The following is a 24,316-nucleotide window of genomic DNA, read 5'->3' as shown; positions in this document are numbered from 1 at the left end:
AAATTTTATTTTTTTTTAATTTCACTGCATAATTAATTACCCTTAATTGGTTATCAAGAATTCTTACAGGAGATTAATTTTGCATTTAATATTAAGAATTCTTTATATAATATTTAAAAATTCTTCTGCTTTATTTTAAATTAAACATTTTTAGAGAATACACATTTACTTATTGGTATTACTCTGTTACTACACATTAATTATGCCTGAGGTTACTTTTATTTTTATAAAAATCTGCCTTCACCACTGTGTTTTCCATACTTCTTGCCTGTCCAATTTCACCTAGATAACGAATTGCCATCTGAAATCAACGGATATCAGTGAGCCCGCCACTGATTGCTTAAATTAATTCCCTTTTAAAACGAGTGACCACTGTAGGCGAATGTTTAGGGGCGCTAATGAAGAGTCGTTATAAAGAGAGGCCCCACAAAATCGCACTCGTAATGCGTTTGTGCCATGGTCCAGTGATTGTAGCGACTTCTGGCCACTCGACTGACCAACCGCGCTCTGTGGGGGGAAGGGGGGTAAGGGGGGTGGTACTCCAATTTATGGTAAATTAATTTGTAATTAATTTTTATGCGAAACGAAACGAATGAATTTCTATGGCCATATGGCCGCGAGCAGCATTTCCATTTGTGTTTTTATTTCTATTTTACGCTAGTTTAGTTTCAATTGCGTCCAATTAAACATGCGGCCGCTGCCCAACCGCCGCTCAAATCCGCCATTTCCGATTGCCTGGTAACATTCAACATCAAATTTTACATCCTCCCAATCGCCACCGGTTTTCCGCTTTTCCACCACCCCTCCACTCCCCTCCTACCCCTGCCCACCCCATCACACTTCCATTTTCCATCCAGTGAAATCCTGAGCTGTGAATCCTCTGCGTGTTGCACGCGTTTTGTGTTTTTCGGAAATTGAAATTGCATATTTAAACAGGCCATTCCCACTGTGTCCATCGCAGTGGGTGTATGTGTGTCTTATGAGTTGGTGTGCGTTGCTGCATAGTTGTGTCTGTGTGTGTGTGTGTGTCGTCATTGTGGCAGCAAACGGAAATAAAGTGTGTTTTTGTTGCCAGCCCATTTCTAAGCACTTGACTGCGTTACGCATTCGCTACTATAATTATTATTGTTCTGCTGCCCAAGGACATTCCAATTGGGCTTACACTTTCAAAAAAACAAAATTTGAGAAATATTTTGGAATTTGCACAGTCAAAGCAAATATTTATGGAAAAATTTCTCTGCTAAGGTAGTTTTAATAGTCAGAATTCACCAGTAATTTAAACATTTATGTTCAATAACATCGGTATTTGGATTTTGCCAACAGACTTTAGAAAGTGTTTTCAAGAAGGATATATTTTAATAAATTAAAAGCCACACAACCTTGTAAAAACTAGAAAAAAATAGATAAATTGTTTGCAATGTCGCAATGTTTGAAATATGAATAAATTCATTATATAATCCCTATGCTTATTTTCCTTCAGTGTGCAGAACAAAGTAAAACGGCTTAGAGACTCCAAATAAAAGCGAATTAACAACCTAATTCTTGTCAGGGAATTCCAGAAAACTCATCAGTTGCCAGGATGTTTGGTTTATTAGAAAACTGCCTTGGGAAAATGTATAATCCTTACCTCACTCTCACCCCAAAACCGACATCTGGTGATGATTTGAAATTCCATTTCTATTTTGGGTTCCGGATATTGGGATGACTGCCTGCTGAAAAGATTACACACCCGAAAAAAAGAACTGGAGCTTTGGTTTTCATATAATACTTCGCTTTTCATTTATTAGTTTTGCATTCTCCAATTTCGTTTTTCTCGGGAAACAATACATTCTCTTTTCATTGCCGCTAACCTGTACTATGCTTAGTAATTCTTGCATTTATAGTTACATATATATAGAATTTGTATAATTTATATATATATATATGTGTATATATATATATAGTTTCTGCTCCTTATAATTTTCATTTTGTTTTCATATGGCAACACAATAGTAACTTACAGTCGTAGCAAAGTGTTACCGAGTTGAGGAATTCGTTTCGATCCCCTTAGCTTTTATACAATTAGTTAATGCTCTACACATAATCGGGGGGGCCTAACTGGTCGGCTAGTTAGTATGTTCCTTAGTTAGTTGGTTGCTTTTTGGCCCAAAGAAATAATTGCACAAAGTGTCGCTCGACAGCTGCGAATGTGGGAATTGAACGGATCTGATATATGTTTAGGTATACTATATATTCGTGTATATAATACAAACTCAGGTGTTGCTAACTGCTAAATGCTATTCAGTAACTTAGGTTCTACATTAGCCACAATACTTGTCTTTACAGCACTTTACAACACTGTTTTCCTTCAAAAAAAAATGTTGTTTATATATATATATATATATTTAGTTTTTTGTTTACTCATTAATTCGAATTTGATTTTCTTGGGTTTTTGTTAGCAACACGGCTAGTTAATCAATTAATTAGTTAGTTAGTTAGTTAATTCTAATGCTTGCCATTTAGAGTTGGATTACGTTTTGTAGCCCATTCCTTTAGCTGGTGTATACTCCATGACTGGTGACTAGGTTTATAGATGTATAGATATATAGATGGCCGCTAACTGAGGATGGGATGTCCTGCGAGATCATCGATTTCGAAGCCAAGTATATAGACGCGTATAGATGCTTTGGGTGTGTGTGGATGTATCTTCGGTTGTGGGAGTTATACATAGCCATCCTATATAGTGTACCGACATTGGTTTTCGTTTTTGGTTTTATTTTAGTTACTGCACTTTTCCATTCATACATATAGTGTGTATAGTGTATATATATACAGGGGTGCCACAGATGTCCTTAGAGTATTAAACGGTGTACGAAGGTTTGAAATCCATTTGGAAAGATTTTTAGCCCAATGTCCTTTGGCAAAATAATTTTGTTTTTACAAGATTCCAAATCTCTAGAGAAATCTGTGGCTGCCCCCTGATTGAGTGGTCTATATATGTGTGTATATATATGCTTTTATATATAGATACCTTTACTTTTGTGTATATTTATATGAATATTTACTTTTTGTTAATTTCTGTTGCCATTTGTTTATATTTCCTCTCCATCTTTTCATTTATCTTTCGTTTCGTTTCGTTTTGTTTTGTTTGTTAGTTATTGTCCACCCATCCAGTTTACGGAAATTCTCATATTTCACTTTGTAGTCGCTTTTTTTCCTGTTCTTATAACATTGTTTCTCTTTATTTGCTGAATTGTTTTGGAGGCAAATCACAAATAATTATAAATATATGGAATGCATTGAATTGGAAATATTTAAATGAGTCCGGAATAAATCTAAGCTTTTTAATCGACCAGATTTCCTTTCCGATATGAATATCTATTGAAAACTAGGTGATTGAAAAGCAGGAGTCCTTGTTTATTTAATTAACACGCTTAAATTTACAAATTTAAGCCTGGCAAACAAGAAACTACGGCGGACTCGTGCTTTTTTTGTGTTATGCAGAAATCCAAGAAAAAACCGAATGGTATTGAATTTCATTGAATTAAGTTCTCATGCTCTTCCACAAAAATATATTTGCAATAACAATTTTACGCAAATTTTAAGCTACTATTTGCTGCTTTTTGCTAGTGTCTGTGTGTTTGTTAAATTTAGCATTTGCGTTTGGCATGGAATTTACTCTATTGTTATTCTCGTTCTATAAGCATTCTTTTTCCGCTTTTTGCATGCGTTTGTTACCTAAATTTGTCCTGTTGTTGTATTATTAATAATAATGAAATAAATAATACAAATTGCCGCGCTGCTGCTGCCGTAGGAATATTGCAATTGCAAGCCAAACGAATCCTGAGTTCGTGTTGTAAACATGAATATAAAAATTGAATGCGACATAAAAAATGCAAAATGCTTCGTTGCCAGCCTCAGTTGTTGATGTTTTTGTAACCAGTTGTTGTCATTATAGTTGTAATTGCTGTAACATTATTTACCACGCATAATAATAATAATAATAGCAATAATAATAATTGCTTTTCGCAGCACTCCCTGCCCAGTTGTCAACGTATCAAAAGTCCCGTGTCGGGTGACCATCGATTCGCCCGATAGTACATGTCCTTGTACATCGAGGGGCACGCATATTGATTCTGTCAATGTTTTGGAAGAGAGTTTTGGATACTTGAGAATTTGTTGAAGGATTAGATTTGTTTGAGGGTCTAACTACACGGTTGCAGGACTCAAAATGGAGCAGAAGTGACCTTAAAAATATAAATAAGCAAGAAGAAACTCTATTTTCTTAAACAATTTAAAAAGAAACATGCTCCTAACAGATGGCGCTATTGGCGCGGCAAACAAAAAAAGATAAGGCGCCATCTGGTGGAATTTATCTGCTAGCACTGACGTCACTGTCCATGTTAAACTTAATTTCTTAATAACTTATTCGATTTGTAAAATGTTTGTGTGTTTATCAAAAAATCACTAATAACAACCTTAATAATGACCGGTAAATAATAAATTTTTTTACCTGATTAACGGTGTAAAAAAAGGCAAGCTTTAACAAGTGATTTGAAATCGTTACAATGTTTTGCATTTTGTGTGTGCCCACAAATCGCCCATTTTTCATTAAATATACATTTGCAAAAATAAAACCTCCCATGTAAATAGTATAAAAAAGTAATCAGGGATGAAAGTTGTGTCCACACAGCAGCCGAACTTCGCATTAAAAATAAATGAACAAAAAATGTGTAAATACTATAATAATGTGACCGCAAATAAAAACTGTGTCCACTTGCAACCGTGCGGCTAATGGGTTAATTAAAGCGTTGCCACTCACCTTGTTGCGCTTAAAATCTATGTTCGTTCTTACGGTTCTATGGTGTAAACTTTGCACGGGCCGCGCATTATTACCTAGTGGAGCTTTTGGTGTACTCTCGGAGCCTTGCATCAGTCGTCGGAGTTGGTACAACTGCAACATAAATTGGACATTGGTAATTGCCTAATGGTGGGTTTTTAAGTGGTTTGTCTAGCTGGTTAAATGACCCGCTAATTGCCGTTAAATTGAGTGTTGAATTCCCTGTGCAATTTGTCAATGTTGAAATGTTTAATTGCTATGACAACTATATTTTAGTTTAGTTTATGGAATTCAATTTATGTTAGAGCATTTTCAATTTATGTTAGAGCATTTTTTTTAAATATTTCTCACACACCCTTGAAAATAAAAAGGAACTAGTAAAAAACGTACAGAAATAAAGACCCCTAAATTCAATTTAAATTATTTCAAATCTTGAAAAAAGATTACCTTTTGTAACCAACTGAAAATGTTGATCAAAATATAATGAAGTTTTTTATTTGTTAACTTTCCTAAATATTTTTCTAATAAAAATTTTGGGACCTAATAAAAATATGTTCACCTATTTTTATTTAAGCATCTTTCAATTTCCAACAGGTTCATAAAAATCACTCTTGTCATTCGTTGACTTGTTTACATTCCACTTAATGTATTTCGGCCGAGTATTTCGGCCGAGTTTTTGTACTATTTTATTGTTTACTCATTTACTTTGAGTATTTTTTCGCAGCACTCTTTGACCCCAACGGCATGGCCGTTACACATGTTTGATATGCATTTATGCAAATTGATTAAACTAACCAAATATTGTTTTTTAATTATGCACAGAGCGGAATATTGACCGCATTTCCACCGCGATCTGACCACTGCCCAAATTGATGAGCAATTTTATAATTGCATTTATGCGATTTCATTGTACTTCCAATCAGCGACCAGTAAAAAATGGGTAGTAATATACCATACAAAAAAAAAAAAATGGAAAGGGAAAATCGAATCGAACCGAAACGAATCGAACCGAAACGAATCGAGCATAAATAAACCAGCAAGAGAAAGCCGCTCTAATTGCAATTGAAAAACACACGAAATGCATTTAATTATTTGCGGTCGATGGCAGGACTCACCTCCTGTTTGGTGATATAGATGGGCTTATTAACTATGATCCAGACGGTGCTCTCCCAGCAGCCAGGATGCGTCGTGGAGCCCTCGTAGGTGATGTAGTGGTCCGTGTTCGGCAGCAGCGACCTCACGGATATGTGCCGGATGGGCGTGGAGAAGCCTGCGGGGAAGGATAATGGATAAAGGATAATGGATAATGGATAATGCTGATAAGGTCCATGGAACACGTGAGAATGCAAAGTTCAAGGTGCACTTGGGTGGGTTGTGGGATGTGGGGTGGTGCCTCGACTATTTATGCGCATATCGCGCAAAAAATATGAAAACACGTCTGCCGGGGTCTAATGAATAATTCAGCCCAGTTGCAAGTTGCCAGTTGCCACTTCCCAACCTGACCACTTCAACGTCAGCGCTCGGCTTTATTCATACAAATCATTTTGCCAGCCGGAAATGAAGCAACTCGCGGCTTGTAGCCCAAGTCAAACTGAATCCGGAGACGGAGAAGGCTTTTCCCGGACGGAGGAATAGGTTTTTTTTTGCATTGCAAGTGTTGGTTTTACTTTCTGCGGGGATATACTCACATCAATCAGCTGATTGGAAGGAGTTCCTCAGGTGTATTCCGTGGGGATTAAAGGAAAATGTACGTTGGACTGTCGAAGTAAAAATATCTATCTCGAACTTACTTTAAAAGCTAATAACTATATCAGACCACTCACCTATCCACTTTTAAACCTATAAAACTGCCTACAGAATTATTTTTATTTACCCTTTTCCTTGAGAATTTAGATTCATATCAAAAGATTTGATTAATATGTTGAGTATGTCTGATTTTGTAATGGTGAACTTCTTTTTGGAAAGCCTATGTAATTTAAAATCACAAGACTTAACTTTTGTAGATCAGATACATTTAAATTTAAGAAAGACTTTTATTCTGAATATCGATATTATTTAATAGGAAATAGTAATATACACTTCCATGTAAAGAATGAAATGTATTTCTTAATTGGAAATATAATATGAAATATTAATATACACTTCCATGTAAAGAATGAAATATTAACATACACTTCCATGTAAAGATTGAAATGTATTTCTTAATAGAAAAGTTGTTATCCCTTCTGCTGTGAATTACAAATAGTTATTTCCATATTTCTGACACGATATTAACCGGGCTTAGCTTTTAATTTTTCTCCTAGTCTATAAGTTAATTTGTTTTATTTTTGAAGAGTATCCAAAATGTGGGGACTTTAAAGTTTATGTAGCGGCTTTATCCTGCAGTTATTGTGGTTGTTCTTGCTGTTTTTGGCGAGTGGCCTGGCATATTTCTCGGTTCTCGGTTCTGGGTTCTGGGTTCTCGGTTTCAGTCGGTTGGTCGCTTCGTCCTGGCATTTTACAAATTAAGGCTGGGGCTGGGCTCCCATAAAGTTGTACGACCTGTAAAAAGGCTATTAAACTGGCCAAGAAAATGCCAACGAGACGTGCAATGTGTTTTCAGGGGGAGGAGTGGGGAATTATTAAGTGTCGGTTTAGTGTAATTCGAGGTTTCATTTTCGTCACTTTGTGCCGACCAGTCTCAATTTGGCCAAAATCCCCCCAGCTCCCCGCTCCCCGCACCCATCATCAAACTGCTCAATTTTTTATGGCCCGCCTGGACATAATTATGGCCCCCTGCAGTTGTTGTTGCTGCCGCTGCAATGACATCATAAAAACGGGGCAGCCAAAGAAAAGGCAACTTGCAACGGTATTAACATTGCAACATTTCCGGCAGCATTTTGCGTAGACGGAAATGAAGGTGGTCAGTGGATGGGCCGTGGGTTGGTTTTCGGGAGGCTTAAGGGGTAGTGTACCCCCATCGCACTCACCTCTGTACAACACCTTGTTGAAGGTGCTCGTGATGATCCGCAGCTCCGGATTGGGCGTCTCGCCGATTTGCACCATCAGCGAGAGGCCCACGATTCCCTGCGACTTGTGTTGCGCCTCGGACATGTTGTGGTACAGCTCCTTGTTGAACCCGTAGATTTGGATCTGAAACGGGGGTTATTGGATTATTGCCTTACTGCCTTATAACTTTAGGCTGTCAAAGCAGAAAGCTAATAATATTTGATCTATCTACTATGCAACATTTGGCATCTAAAAACGAAATAAGGAATAAATAACAAACATGTCTTTTGCTTGTTTTAAATATATAAATGTTAAACCAAAAATTCCAAAAAAAAAAGCACTCATTTTTGAAAAAGACCTTTCCAATATTTTTTATAACTTGTTGGTACTATGTTCCATTTAGAAGCTCCAAAAAAAATCTTAACAGCTTTATGAAATTGTAATGTATAAAAACAAAATAAATTGATTAATTATGAATGAATGAATGTTGGACATTTTACAAATGGCATTCAGAATTTAAATTTATTTATAGTAAAAGCAGTTGCTAAAAAATGGAAAAACAAAGAATTTGGTCTTGATTTTGTACTAATTTGGTTATATAATATAAACAAGAGAGAACGCTATAGTCTATAGACTATCAGATACCCGTTACTCAGGTAAAGGGAGTGCGAGGGAGATGGAGATAGAAACTTTGATCACGCATAACTTTTTAACGAATGGTCCGATTTGAAAAATTTCTTCTACATTTCGATAGGTATTGATAAACACAATAAAACTGCATTTTTACTTTTCCGAAATATTTAAATTTTTAAAATCGTATATAAGCGATTGTGGGCGTTAAAGGGGGCGTGGCACCTTTTTGAAACAAACTTGCGCTGCGTAGGAACTCCTAGAATCTGCATGCAAAATGCCAATCTTCTAGCTTTTATAGTTTCCGAGATCTCAGCGTTCATACGGACAGACAGACAGACAGACGGACAGACGGACAGACGGACATGGCTAGATCGACTCGGCTAGTGACCCTGATCAAGAATATATATACTTTATAGGGTCGGAAACGCTTCCTTCTAGCTGTTACATACTTTTGCACGAATACAATATACCCTTTTACTCTACGAGTAACGGGTATAAAAAGTAAAGCTGTTTTGGCATGATCTCACCTCGCCGGGAAAGCTGTAGCCCTGGATGAAGTGCTCGGATCCGCGGACGTTCTCCGTGCCGTAGTGGATGTATATCTCCTCGAACTGGTAGCGGTAGGCCAGAGGTCCGCCGGAGATGTTCACGTGCTGCTTGGTGTCCTTGTCCACCCGGAAGACCAGCGACTGGCCCGTGTTGTGCAGCGTGCCGGACACCTGAAAGTGCAGGATAGGCGGGTCAAGTTCGGGGTCAACATCAGGGGCATGCCCCATACGCACCTTGTGCTTGTCGATGTGCAGGGGTCGCAGGTAGGGATCGAAGAGCAGCTTGTCGGGCACCACGTCGATGGGCGATTGGCGGCGCCCCTTGTTGCACATATTCCACTGCGGATTGATGAGGCCCCAGAAGCTAGGTCCTGCCAAAAAAGAGCCGAAAAGGAAGCCGAAAGGATGAGTCGCCGCCGCTCAAACGGACACATGCGCAAAAAGTGAGCAAAACAAGGACATTGATGGGTGAGTCCCTATATTTTGTTTTGTATTTCTTAAAACCAAAGAACATGCCTAGAGATGCCCTTTTATCGGGAGCCAGTTAAATATTTAACATTATAAAACTAACCTAATAACATCACGGTAGCTAATGCATTTGCATTTCAAAAAATCCTAAATTTAAAATACTCTTTATTCAGATTTTTAATCAACTTGTAGAATATTCTATATGTTATTTTATGCTGTGTTATTTTAGGTTCTGATTTAAATATATTATTAAAATGATTTTAAGTCCATTTAAGTTGTATGCAAAACATTCTTAAAAAGCAATGGTGTTTTACTTGATAATATATTGAATTCCATCAAACGTTAGATTTTCTCAATTGGAAGATGATAATTTAACACATGACAAGACCTCATAAAATCGAAAATAAAACAATTTTACAGAGTTTTTAGTACCCAGAAAGGGTAAAAAGTATAGCCACAAGTCAGAGATAAATATCCATCGGTTATTGGCCCCTTCAGTTGTTCCTGAATTCGGATTCCCAGCCACAGTTTTCTGTCAATCGAGCAAATGGAAAACGTGTCTTCGCCGTTTCGACCAATGCAAACAGAAACAGAAACAGAACAGAAACTGCAGTAGCAACATCGATGACAATTCCAAATGCCAAATGAAATTTCATAAGCTACCCAACTGAATCCCCCCAATCCTCCCTTCCCCTCCCCCTCCCCATCCCTCTCCTTGCAAGCCATTGACCCCCTTTTAAATGGCAATTAAATGCAGCGAAGGGGTCAGAGGCACCCTCACTTGTTTGGGTTTTCGGCTGGTTTCCAACTCCAATGTGACAAGCTGAAAACTGTCGAAAGTTTTCAAAACAATTCCACACCACATAGACAGGCAAACCGAGGGTTAAAAGGCAGGTCCTGTGGTTCCTGGTAAAAAAAGAGAAGCCTGGGGAATTAGTCCTTTTGTGCCTTATGCAAAATTTAATATTTTTCTCCATGTTGTGGGCAAATAAATAAAGGCAAATAATAGGTGCTAGATTAGTTGGGCCTTGACAGACTGCAGGTTATACTCTCTTTTGAATATTGAAAAAAATATAGAAATATTCGATTATTTGCAAAGTGTATTTGGAAGTTACAGTGAGATCAAAATCTGTTGGGGAATTAAAATTATTAAAAAGTATAAATAAAGTACTCTAAAACTGTTATGAAATTTTATTTCTGAAGTGTTAACATACACTTATATTTAAAAAAAAAGTATTAATTTACTTTTTTAGGAGTCAAATATTTGTTAAAGTTTTTAATGATTCAAATTAGATTAATGTAAATTATTGAATCGTTACTTTCATGATGTTTTCTTTGGACTAGCATTCATAGCATAGTATTTTTATTTTTGTTACAAAAAAGGATAATTTTAAATATGTTTTAAATATTTTGACTTATAAAATGTTTAGCCTCCAAATATTTAGTTTGTTGCTAACTTTTGATGACCAGTATTCTTAATTATTTGTGGTTTTGTTATTGGAACCCAAATAATGTTCAGGTCTTTCAGGATGTGAATTCCGTTTTCTACAATTTGGTTTTGATGGCTAACGGTTTGTGTGCATTTTAGAGTGAGGTTGTACGTGTGTGTGTGTGTGTGTGGCCATCCCATCCCGTGCATTTGTGTGTGTGCTTTGATGACGCGCGGCGGCAATAAATGCCAAAGTTTAAAAACTGCTCCGTGATGATGCAGCTGACCCACCAGTTGGCCACTGCCCACTAACCGCCCACCTGTCCAGCCACGCCCCTCGCAACGCCCCCCCTCCCTCACCAGCCCGCAATCGTCGCTCTTGTGGCCGCTGTTCATTTTGTGTTTTGCATTCATTTCTTGCCACTGTTGCAGTTGCATGTTGCTTGTTTCTCCCTTCTTTTTTATGTTGCTGCGAAAAGTGCATCAGGGGCTATGGAGGAAAATTCAGACAGTGACAAGCAACAATTACAACAGCAACAACATCCACTTTGTGTGGGTGTCCCTGTTTGTTTGTTGTTCGTTTGTTTGTTTGTTTGTTTGTCTGCTCTGTCTGCGTTTTTGTTGTTAAACCATTTGAAATTTAATTATTTCAGCCACAGCATCCGAAGGGGTGCGAAAGTTTTACCAATTTATTCATACATATAAAGATTTAAACGTTTGGCCATTCACAAAAGAAATTGATTGAAAAAGGGAGACAAATAAAAGTATTGTTTGCCCAAAGTTTTCAAACTTTTGACCATAATTTATGAGGTTTTTGGGGGATCACAAAATATAATAATCAATGTTTAAATAAAGCAATATTAAACTTGTAATATAGTTTAAGTATATGAGTAGTATTACAACTACTTTACATCTTTTCGAAAACAGTTCATTGTAATTTTATTTACATTTAATGTAATTCAAAAGCTTTAGGTTTTAATAAATAGTTTTAGAATGTCGTAAATTGACTTAATATCATTTAGCTATTAGGTCTTTACATATATTAATTAACTATTGTAGATGAAGGAGCTCAGAGTGTGCCGAAATTTGACAGTGTTTTAAAAATACTTTTCAGCCACTTACCGGATATGCCATCGTATGTCCACCACTCTTCCCAACTGGACAGGACCTCTGAAAATAGACGAGAAAACGAAGGAAATCAAATCGAGAGCCTTAAAGCAGAAATGTAAGCACCGAGGTGCCAAAGAGCTTAGAGTCTAGACAAGTTCCAAATGCCAGCCGAATTCGACTCCAAGGAGCAGTCAGCCCAGGATACAGTACTCCAGATCCCAGATCCCTTTGCATATGCAGGAGTGTAGGATTGCAGGATTGCAGGATACTGGATTTGAGGATGCGGAATGTAGAGATGGGATGGCCACCCGCTGGCAGCCAAATCTCGGCTTTTCAATGCGCATAATTCGCTGCCAATGTAAACAGCGCATGAAATCAACTAATGTAGGACTTCCTCGATTTCCCCCCATCCCCCCATTTCCCCCGCAGACTGAGAGTCACCGGCGGAGTCAGACAAAACAAACAAGCGGCTTCTTTCTGGGGGGTAAACGATGACTTTAGTTGCCAGCCATCGAGACGCCATCGGATCTGGTCGTGGTCGTAGTCGCAGTCGCAATCCTGGTGGTCCTGCTTATCCTGCGTGTCGCATGAGTCAACGTCCAACTGGGCCACAAAAAAGCAGCCAGGATGCTGCGATGTTGAGGATACTGGGATGCTGGGGATACTGGGATGCTGAGGATACTGGATTCGGGGTTAAGGGATGAGCATGACAACAGCGATGTCGCCAGGCAGTCTGGCGCCAATAAAGTTTACACTCAGTTGCCACATTTCGTTTATGGGCAAGTTCTGCTTCCGCTTTATCAAGCGACAGACAATTTTCGCTATTTTTTTCCAGGACCAACCCCAACCCCCCCTTCCAACCCCTCCCGCCCCCCTCTGAGCAGTTTGAGCGTATTCAAAATTTATGCTATATGCGTCGTAACGGAGCTTTTCGGCAGGGGGATTTTGCAAAGGGGGGTGGTTGGGGGGTTGGTCGGCAATAAAGGCCAAAGAAATTGCTGCAAGCCAAAGCGGAAGTTCAAAAGGGAGTCAGTGGAACCGTTGCCCGCTTCCTGTTTGCTGCCATCACTGCGAATACCCTGGTGATTTGAAGGACACCACGACTTTGGGTCGAAGGATGAGCCCTTGCCCATCATATTGTTACTTCAACTGATCTTCTTTATGGTCTCTATAGATCATAATACTTTCCAATCCCTTATATCTCTGCATAATCATTGATTTCCGCAACAATAAGTTTGCTTTTGTAAAGTCAGTTAGATTTTGTATATCATTTAAAAAACCTTTTTTTGCTTAGTATTCTTAAAAAATTAAATAATTTAACTCCAACATTCTTCATTTTCAATGTCTGATCTGACAAGTGTAATAATGCTGCGAATTAAATTTAAAATTGCGATTTATGATCATTCTTTGCAAAATTCGATGATGAATACCTAAAATGTCTTCATTTTTAACTATTTAACTACTACTTTTATTATTTTAAAGCAACGAAACCACAAAAAATTTTATTTTAAATGTGATATATATATGATAATTCTCAAAAGCAAATAATTGGGAATTTTCAAATTAAATTAATTTTTATTTGTGATATATGTACAGATTTTGAGTGCCTAAAATCAAAGCCTGAGAAATTATAAAAAATAAAGATAAAACAAGACATCAAAATTGAACAAAAAGCTTTATGGGATTACAAATAAATTTACATATTTATTTTTAAATTATAGTGTTAGTCAGGAGTGCAAAATCGAAAAGGGCTTAGCCACTGAAATAGTGTATCTTCAATTTGCCATTTGATCCTGGGCCATTTTGGTCCTTTGTCTCTGTGTTCTGTTTTCTGTTTTCAGCTCCTGCTTCTGCTGAATTCCTTTTCGGGTCGTCGTGTTGCTTTTCTTGGCATAACAATGAACGTCCGTTTTTGTGAGTCGCGACTCGGCGACGTCACTTCATTTTGTTTGTTTGTTTGTCGCTAGTCGCCAATTTTTTGCCTCTTATTTGCGCTGTTGTTTTCTGTCTGCTTAGCGCTGCAAAGTATGCTATTAAATTGGCCCCAAACGGAGGGCCAAATGGTCGCAAATAAACAGAGGCACGGGCGAACTAGACCAACGGCTCTCGATTCACTTCCAGGACTCATCTCCTGCGATTCGTCAACCCATTGCATAGTCGTAGTCCCCGATTCATCCAGTCCCCCAAAATACAATTCAGTCATTTGGTAAATTCGTTTTTATGCTGCAACAGCAACTTAATTTATTGTTATAACAGTTTTATTTCATCGACCAACAAAATTTGGGTACACTGATCAAAAATGTATAAGATTTTAAAGTGATTTCTATGTGAATTTCATACGCAAATGAATTTATTTTAAGCAATGAGAACTGAAGTGAAAATGCATTTAAAGGAGAAGAAAAACAGAATTTTCAATTTTTAAACCTTTTCATGAAAAAAAGCATTTATTTATTTAATGCGACAAAATATAAATATATTTTAAAATACCTATAACAAATACAATCTAAATATTTGAGCTTATCAATAATACTTAATTATTTATTAATTATAATAACTTTTATTCCAATTACCATTTCTTAAAAGTCCTTCTAGATTGAAGTAATCAAATGTGATACCATTTTTTTCTGTGTAGGAAAAGGGTGTTGGGTTTTATGAGGGTCAGGGAGGGGGTGTCAAAGACAGTCAGTCTGTCGCCACAATTGTGTGTATATTTGCGAGTGTGTGCGCTTTGGCCAATGGTTTATGGGTTCCTGTTGGCCATTCAAATGGAATCTGGCTTTCGGGTTATTGTCTCTATCCGTCCCCCAAAAACCCTCCACCGTACATCTGTCCATCCCTATCTGTCTATATTTATAACTATCTATTTGGCCTCTCTGGCATTCGGAGCATTAGGCCTTTGTGCCAGTTCCAGCTGCTTTAATTCGTATCTTAGGCTGTTTATCAAATCCAGCGGCCAGAAGTCGATATATGTGCTTATGTCAATACTTATATTGGGGCGGATAAATAGTTCATTGGCTTGCAGATTGTACATACATATGTCTGGCCTGGCCAAAATTCAATGTGTTCAACACGGTTTAGGTGACAGTCGTTTTAAGTACTTGCTCAGAAGACTTATCTCAAGAGACTGGCTGGTATTCTGTTTGCTTTCGACAGTCTTAAAATAATAAAATTAAATTGCGATTTTTCGTTCATTTTGGTTCCCCCTATTTAAATTACATTTTTAGATTTGAGTAGTGTTTGTAAATGGTTATACAAAATTGTTTTTCCTTGTTAAATGGCTTTCCTGTCAGTAAACCTTTTCATGTCCAATAAATCCATAAAAATGTCTACAACTATCATGAATACTTAAGGATTATTTTCTTTTCATTTCACCCCTCAAACTGAATGCCATTTTCCTCGTCATTTCCTTGTGCTTTAACCCTTCCCACATTTTATTACTCTATCAGAAGGGGACATATTAATTGCCGTGTTTTTCCTGGCGGAGCGTGAGTCACTTTCTTATCAATAACAAGCGCGTTTAGATGACTGAATTAACTGGGATTTCCATTTCGGTTGTTTGTTTGTCGTAATCACTATACGCTGGGCGTTAAATCAGAATCAAGTGGGCAAAAGAAAGGGGGGCGGACGTGTGCCTGGGCCATTTTGGTATTCTTATTTGTTTGTTTGTTTGTTTGGCTGACTGGCTGGCTGGCTGGCTGGTTGGCGTGTTCATGAAAATGGCGTAAAGATGGAATGCTCGGCCATCAAGGAGCAGGGAAATGTCCTCGACTTTGGACCCGGTATTAAGATACAGTCACGCACACACCATATCGTGCGTGGGTCCCATCAAAAAGGGCCAACACGCCCCTTGCCACATTTCAATGTCTAAATGAATTAAACAAGCCAAACAAAGGCTGTTCTTAAGGCAAATGATTAGGGAATTGGGTGATTGGGGGGGGGGTTGGGGGGGATACGGCCATAGCCCTTTTATGTGTAAATTATGGCTTCAATATAATATTGACAGTGAATCAATAAAGGAAATGTCCTTAAAATTAATAGGCGACATTTTGATATTGAATTACTCGCTGTGTCATCGCTTTTAATTAAAATTTCTAGACAAGGGCGCGGAACGCACACACACACACACACACACACACACACACGCACACCCATATATCCTGGCATGTCCTGGCAGAATTTATTGCTTCCTGTTAAGCGAGCAGCGAAGCGCTGATTAGTATCTGAAGCGCTGCTCCAGTTTATCAAACTGTCGCCTTGGCAGCCCCCCCCCACACTTCTCCCCCCCAGAAGATTGACGGCCATAATTCTGGTTTTTGAGACCCGAACCGCCTTCCCATTTTTACCCCTTCATAAAGCATTTCGGCGAGTTAATTTGCTCGCAAACATTCGATCAGATTTCATCGGTTTTTGTATGCGCATTTTTTCACTTACATTTTTAATTTGTTTTGCGCGCTCGAGCTGAAAGTTCACACACTGGATTTCGATGGAAAGCGCATTAAAACTGATTAGCTGCATAATTCATGGCCCGAACGAGGGTTGAAAGTGCACTACAGGTAGCAGACAAACGGACAAACTGCGGCTTTAAATACATTTGCAACACGGCAGAGAGAACTCTGAACTAAGCTAATATAAAAAATGTTATTTTAAATCTACTTAACTTAGTTCAAAAATATGTTCTTTTTGGCTACCCATTGTAAAATGTAATATTCACAGCAAGTAAAGTTAATTTTTATTTATTCTTAAATTAAAAAGTAAGAATTTTAATTTGTTGAAAAGTGTTCTATATTAGTTAAATGCAATTGTTGCATTAAGTCTTAAACGACGACTGATATTCAGCCCAAATTAAACTTTTTAAAGAAACTAATTAAAAAATTTAATTTCACTTAATAATATCAATAATACAATATGCCATTATATTAATGAGCTTTTAAGTATGCGAAGTAAATGAAATGAAATGCAAAGTGCGCCTCAGATACATTTAAATACATATTTTCCCCCAAAAACCCCTTGAATCTAATTACACAGTATTTTGTGGAAATTTAAAACTTTTGTGAAAGTCCCCATTGCCATTTAATACGCAGTTCACATTTAATCGCTTAGCAAATTAAGCAGCAATAGGGACAGAAACAATTTCCACGCCATTACATGATTTTTCTAAATAGTTAGCCAAACTTTTTCCATTCCCTCATTCGAGGAGAAACATTGTGGGAATTCCGCACTTCATTTCTTTTAGCTTTTTTCCCGTTTTGTGTTTGCAGTGAAATACTTTTGTTGGTTCTTGGCGCCAAAAATAAAATTCCCATTTCATCTTTTGGGGCAAATTAAAAAATGGGTCAGGAAAATAAAAAAAAAAATAGAGGGGAATGCTGATGAACAAAGTGGAGAGAAATAAACGTTCAACTCACGCGATGAGTTAACAGCAAAAGTTGATGTTTGTGCTGCTTGATTTGTTATTTTTTCGCATGCTGTGGAAATGTGTTTAAATGCTACCGAAAACGTTGATTGAAAAGCAATTTCATTCGGATAAGGATCCGTTCCAAAATAAAAGTAAGCCACAAAGGGTACCGGCCTCAAACTAAAGTAAAGTCTTTTATAAGAAATGATTTAAGCAAAAAGATTTTATACCAATATCAAAGATATAGTATTTACATTTTTTTACAATTTTTATAAAACTTACCTAATATGAATCTAATAGTACTATTTTGTTTAAATAGGTTTCTGTCAAGAATTTAATTTAATACATCAATTTGAGAAAGCATATAAGAATTTCTTGGCTTTTTATACAGCAATCGCAGCTTATTTTAGATAGTATATGTTTGCTTTTCTCCCAGTGCATTGAGGTAATTGCCAACAAAGTAAGCCAAAGCTCATGTTCAGGAAGGATTTGGGGGTCGAAAGGGCAGGGCGAGCAAATACAACGCTTGAAAACCATAATTTGGCTAAAAACCGTCTAGACATTTGCCGCTTGCAACTAACCAACTATCTTAATTTGTTGGTGCCAACAAACTTTTACCTACCACTGCACCACCACCCCTGTCCCCCTGTCCCTGGAAAAATAAGGAAAAAACCACCTCGCCGAAGTGGCTAAAAGAAAAAGCGGCGAATAAGGCTCAAGAGGAAGTTGTGGCCGCCGCTGCTCGGCATATACAATTTCGATAATAAGCAACAGTACATTTTCCTGTGGGGCAGGCGAAGTGGGTGGTTTTGGGGCCCACAAAAGGTGAGGGGTCACCGCCGAAATCGGGGGTAGTGCAGACACACACGTGTGCAGTTTTCCGAGGGCTAATGCGAGTCACGTCAACGCTGCATGCGAAATCGTTTTTTGAAAACTTTTACCAGCTTGGCAACTTCATCTACGGGTATCTGAGCTGGCTCAATTAGTGGCATTGGCCTTAAAAAAGGGACAAGTACTTTAAATCTTTGCATATAGCTGCGAAGGGAAGCCACTCTCTTTCATCAGTTGCGCCACATAATTTGTTAAACTCTCGGACATTGAAATGGCTTAAAATAAGATGGCAAGGAACTTATTAATTTAAGAAAATCAGCGGTAAAGTGATTTTGAGGATTTCCAAAATGATAAATGAGAATTGGTAATAACAAAATACGCTTAAAAGTAATTGTGTTTCCAAAAAGTTAAAGTCCGCAGTTTTCACCAAAAATGTCTGATATTTCGCCCAAAAATATCAGTATTTTGGCCATAACAGTAAAAATAATGCTCAAATAATGGGATGACATCTCTCTCTGAGCTCGTAATTAAATTCTTAATCGATTGGCATTCAAACCTGGAAATTATTATTTTTGAACCATATTCGCAAAAAAAACATGATGTTACCCCTTATGAAAAATGCGAAAATTGGAAGAAAAAAATTGTTGTAAGGTAGTTACTTGGATGGTTAGATAAGGTCATAAGCTGCACAAAGCAGTTACTCTTTTAGCTTTGTGCCTAATTTTGGACGAATTACAGCAAAAAAGCGCGTTAAAAAAGGAAAAAAACAGCCACTTTTGACATTATAATGAATTGTATGCAAAAACCGTCAAAAAATCAAGGTGAATGCAAGGATACGACGACTACTGAATCCTGGAAAACCTATAAGACATCACTAAGCTTTTCTAAAAAAAAAGGCTACAGAAACGCTAAAAAAAACGTTAAAAAGCTGTGTTTTTTTTTCGAAAGTCCTGTCCTGATTTGACAAAAAAAAAATTGTTCGATCAAAAATATCAGTATTTTGGCAATTTTTTTCAATCCATCAGCATTTAAAGCTGAAATTGTATATTTCTTAATTTGCGTACACAATACCGTTGCGAAAGTTACAAATCTCTTGCTTTAAATTTATTCATTTTAAGGTATCCGAATTCAGCAAGTAGAATTCAGAGCTGCTATTGTCTTGACCGCAGCTGTGTGTTGGAAAGCACTTGCAGCAGATTGGGGCAGCCACTTAAAGTAGATCGGTGGTCAAACGAGGCGTATTGCCCGCCGGCTGACATATGTATTGGCGTTTATAATACGCCAGACAAAAGCACAATCAGCTAAGCACTTCTGGGAAAAGCGGAAAAGTGGGAAAGCTGGTGGGGAAAAAAATGAAAAAGAAGGAAAAGCGATGCCTCTTGGCTGGTCATGTCAAAGTGATTTTTCACCTCAAGGGCAAATTTAACACAATAATTTGCACAATTTGTCAAAACAACCCTCCGGCTAAATGGTATCATAAACCACACACACACACACTCACATCTATTGTGTCCTGCGAGTGCGAATGTGTGTGTGTGTGTGTGTGTGTGCGAGAGTTGATTGTCCTGCATGCATTTCTGCCATATAGCTCGCTTTTGTTACGCCCCACAAAATGTTTTCCGTTTTTCCTTTCCCCGCTTTTCCTGGGCTTCCCTTCCTTATTTTTTATGACCTGCCTTCCATGGAAAGGCCTTTCGATTATTATCAGACTGTTTTGGCCACATTCATATGATTAGTCGGCTTTTAGATTTAAACTGGACTGAATTGGTAAAATCGCAAAAAATGATTTCACTTCATTTTCTTGTATTTCTTATTTTCTATTTATTTCTATCTATTTATTTCTATCCCTATTTTTGCGGTATTTTATATATAGATTTTAATATTGCTTTTTTGATAAGTCAATCAATATTAAAATTATTTTATATGAAAATTAAGATTGGCATTTAATTATAAAGTTTCTGTTCAATATTTTATTTCAGTTCCAATGGCATTGAAAGTTACCTACAAATTATTTCAACATTTTAGGGACACTAAAAGCTTATACAAATTACACACAATTCTTAAATAAATGAAGCTACAATTGTTTCTTACATTACGCAAAATATGATAAGTAATAATGCATTAAAAATTAAAAGCAATGGCAAATATGTTCTAAAAATCTGTTTAAATTAATGGTATATCCTTAAACATCCTTTTTTCAGAACTGTTATATTTAAAATTAGCTTATGTTGCATAAAGCATATCACATACAATTTTTCTGCTCTTTACAAATTTTACTTTTGCACACCCAATATTTTCACAATGAAGGGGGCATCTGAAGTTCGTTTTTTGTGTATTTTGTTTAATATTTTCATATTTATGACTGGCAATGTTTTGTCGCCAGTGCCCCGCTTTTCACACGCCTTTCATTCGCCTCACTCGTTTTTCAGTTTTGCACTTTGCAGTTTATGCAATTTCAGTTGCTGCCGTTGCCACTGTTGCAGTTGTTGTTGTTGTCTGACCGCACTGCCACTGTTGTTGCTTGTGTTTCGCCTATTTTTATTTGCACTTGTTTATGCTGCAATTTTTATAAAAAAAAACCCCATCCCCCTTTTCCAGACCACCTGACATCATCCAACCACGCAGACCGACTCCAAAAAGGACCTGTACCAAAAACCGATCTGTCTGCGGTTTTTATCACTAATGCGCTGTTCAATGTGTAAAAACATTATGAATATAAAATTAAAACATAAATATATATGGCTGCCATCAACTGCAAGGCTGCAGTGCAACACGACAATCAAAAGCTGCAGGCCACAGTAGAAAAAGAGTGCGAAATTCATGAAATTAAATCAGCTTGATGAACTGTGTCTGTGCTCGGTTAAACTGTTTAATTCGCTTTCCATTTTTGCTGCCACTTTAATCGCAATTCTTGCTGAATTGCTAACAAATAAAAGGTTTTTGATGAACGTTTTCTAAAAAAATTCACAAGTTTTCCGAAGATTTTTTATTAATTTGAGAATACAATTCATTTTAAGTTGATGATCATTTTTAGAAAATACTGACTTTGTATATTTTTAAGACATTTGTATTAATCAAATCTAATAATTAAACAATGTTCTCTGTTTTAGAAATACTGATACTTAACTATTTACACAAACTGTATTTAATCTGTATTTTTAAACTAACAATTCTTCAATTGTAGTTTTTTAAAGGAAGTCTCTTTTGTATTTATAATAACATTCTGTTTATTTTTAAGTGAATTGAATATAATTTTTTATTTAAAGATGTTCTAAGTTGCAGTGAAATTGTATTACTAAAATAAAAAACTATACATTTTAGAATTTTATTCTTCCGTTTTACACATTTTGTGTGGGATTGTATAAAGGGTATTGAATAAAATTTCTTTTAGTTCCTCTTTTTAGAAAGATACTTTTTGAGCTTCTTTAAAATCCATTCTAAAATGCAGGATCTTTGACATGTTTCTTTGGAAAATGCTTGGGATGCTTTTAGGTTTCATTAGGAACTACGCAACTGACACATTTCCCAACCAGTCTAAAACTGGACGAGATATTAGATTAGCACAAAGGAAAACCGCGTTGAGGTCGGAGGTTTCTGGTTTAGCTACTTGAGCGTTAATTTGTTTCCCCATTGCAACATGTGGGTGGCGCAGAAGGTGAAGGGTCGCCCCAAGCTGTTTTCTCCACATTTTTGTGCAAATATATTTATGTTTTCCCCCTTTTTTTTTGGGGGGTTTGTGCAACAAAATGCATTAACTCAGCTGAAGTTGTCCGAGAACATCCTGCCACACATGTCCCAATGTCTTTTCGTCCCTTTGTAGATTTGTACATTTGTCCATTTCTGCAGACCTTTGCTGTGTTTTCCCCGACTGCCCTTTGTGTCCGTGTCCAGGACTCTCGTCCTTTATCCTTTCACTGCTTGTGGAAAGTGTCGGTGCGTTTTTGTTGCGGTGGAGATACTCGTCTCGGAGTCACTGTATCTGTATCTGAATCTGTATCTGTAACTGTATCTGTGACTGCATCTGTGTCTGTGTGTGCCACTGCCAAAATCCTTTTAAACTTGCCTCGCAAAACATTTTACATTCGATGACGTTTCCATTGCAAAATGCAACGTCAACAATAAACCAGAAGCAGGCAAAATCAAATTTGTTGGTCAACAGAAAAGAAATCGAGGCAGTGAGTTAAAGGGTGAGTGAGTGAGTGAAGTGGGTTTGCCCCTCGGATCCTGGATCCTTTTGTTGGGCATATTTCACTTACCGGAACTGCAGAGCAGAACGATTGCTGAGCAAGCGATAAATCCTGCCGTGGAGCAGCAGAATGATGTGTGTCCTGGCGACGGCATCTCTCTGCTTTCTGCCCTGGACTTTCGGATCTGGACTCTGACTATTGCTCCTGGGAGGCAATGGTGCCTTCTTTCTTTTATTTGCTGTTTCTTTCGCTCGAGTTTCGGCTGGTGGGTTGGATTGCGCACGAGTCTGCAGTTAGATCTGGCACTTGAGTCTGGCTTCGGTCAGTTGCGGGTTCGCTTTCATCTTAATTTCCATCTTCATCGCTCACCGCTCACCGCATACCGCATACCGCTTAAACGCCCACCGCCGCCCGCCGCCCTCTGCATATATGCAAATTTTAATTTCCGTTACTTTCTCCGATATGCACACAACTTGCTGGCTTCATTTCCGTCTTCTGTTTTCTCGTTTTGCTATTTTTTTGACCCGGCTCTTTTCACACTGCACACTCGAAAAAAATTGTTATACCTTGCTTGCAAGGTAGGAGGCGTTTTCTCTATTTTTTGTTTTTGAGAATTTTCAGTTTTCGCGCTTTTTCGAAACAACTGCAATCGGAGGAACGAAAGGGCGCGTCCGTCTGTCTCTGAATCCGAATCGAAACTGAACGGCGCTGTCAGTGGCATCAGCGCCAAAGGATATGCAACGGGCTTCTCGGCAGGCGCGCAGCAGCAGCAGCAACAGCAGCAACAGCAACAGCAGCGGCGACGGCAGCAACACTAGCACAACAGCAGCAATAGCGAAAGGATTCTCGTGCCAGGACGAAAAGGGACGAACGAAGCCGAGGGAAAACGACGACTGCCCGCCGCACGAAGTGCTTTCATTTGAAATACTGGGACCGATAGGCAGCGAATATTTCTTATAAAAGAAGGGAAATTGCTGAAACTGAGAACAGTCAAATGACAAAGTAAAAATATCGTAAAACAAAATATCCTTGGTTTTTTAAATGTTCAGTGCAGATTTTTTAAACATATTTTTTGAATTATTAGCAATGTATAAATAAGTATAAGATCATTTTATTTCTAAGGGAAGGGAATTTTTGTAACAGTTTCTTGGTTTAGCAAAATTAGAAAGGCGAATATAAAATGTAAAAAATAAATATCTTGTCCATTTTTTTTCAAGTTTGAATTTACAATTGCAATGACATTGTATGAGATAAGTGAGCAAATATAAAACGCACATCAAAGGGACTAAACTATCGAGCCTCGGGTAATTAAAAAAAACGTTTGGTAAACCATATTTAGGTTATTTTAATATAATGAGGAAATTAACCAAAATAAAGGTTTTGACTGGTCGAGTTTTTTAACGAATTACCTTGTTAGTTTTTACGAATATTTTTCAAAGTTTTCATAGAAAAAAAGAATTTTCGTAACGCTACTACCAATTTTATTTGACTTTAATAATATTCACAGCCCATATCTACTTTAATAACAATTAAAGCAATTTTTAAGAGTCGAAAAGTCTGTAACAAAATAATAAGGAATGGACATAAATATCAAAAGGTCCCAAAAAGCACAACTTAAAGGCTGACTATTCTGTAAAACTGGCAACCAAAAATTAAGCTCAACTGTGTAAATTATGATTTAAATTAAAAGGTATAAATAAATATATTTGCAAAGAAATTTTAACAGCAGCGGCCAACTGTTCCCACACAAAGGAAAACTGTTCCCACTAGCCCCACAACTCTTATACGTCCAACTCTTCTACGGCTACGGCTCGTGGCCTGAGTTCGTGGCAGGACACGAGGTCCTGGCGTCGCTGCCGACGCCTGCGCGACTTTGGGTCCACGAATCCCGCCGATCCGGCGAATTAC

General features: G+C 37.5%; 1 protein-coding gene across 2 annotated transcripts; it reads right to left on the bottom strand.

Moving 5' to 3' along the window:
• Window positions 1-1,767: 1,767 nt before the first annotated feature.
• On the bottom strand, window positions 1,768-23,086 carry LOC108046432 (carbonic anhydrase-related protein 10). 2 transcript variants are annotated; one of them, XM_017126091.2, is made up of 8 exons: window positions 22,478-23,086; window positions 12,008-12,055; window positions 9,223-9,359; window positions 8,968-9,159; window positions 7,789-7,951; window positions 5,935-6,089; window positions 4,802-4,933; window positions 1,768-4,146 (listed from the first exon to the last, which is right to left on the bottom strand). In XM_017126091.2, the coding sequence occupies exons 1-8, from the start codon at window positions 22,560-22,562 to the stop codon at window positions 3,955-3,957; spliced, it is 1,104 nt and encodes a 367-aa protein (XP_016981580.1). In that variant the 5' UTR covers window positions 22,563-23,086; the 3' UTR covers window positions 1,768-3,954. The 2 variants fall into 2 exon arrangements, with proteins under 2 accessions (XP_016981580.1, XP_016981581.1); XM_017126092.2 differs by having other exon boundaries at window positions 1,768-4,115.
• Window positions 23,087-24,316: the final 1,230 nt, after the last annotated feature.

The sequence above is a fragment of the Drosophila rhopaloa genome, unplaced genomic scaffold, assembly GCF_018152115.1.
Source record: "Drosophila rhopaloa isolate 14029-0021.01 unplaced genomic scaffold, ASM1815211v1 contig_3, whole genome shotgun sequence".
Classification (NCBI taxonomy): domain Eukaryota; kingdom Metazoa; phylum Arthropoda; class Insecta; order Diptera; family Drosophilidae; genus Drosophila; species Drosophila rhopaloa.
Note: the sequence above shows the minus strand (reverse complement) of the source record. Positions and strands in the feature narration are given on the sequence as shown.

Bases quoted from the DNA above. Each gene is read 5' to 3' on its own strand.
- LOC108046432 (XM_017126091.2), bottom strand. From the start codon at position 22,562: ATGCCGTCGCCAGGACACACATCATTCTGCTGCTCCACGGCAGGATTT. The intron at 9,160-9,222 runs GTGCGTATGGGG...CTGCACTTTCAG, and splicing joins TGCACATCGACAAGCACAAG to GTGTCCGGCACGCTGCACAA. The intron at 7,952-8,967 runs GTGAGATCATGC...CCCCCGTTTCAG, and splicing joins GCTACAGCTTTCCCGGCGAG to ATCCAAATCTACGGGTTCAA.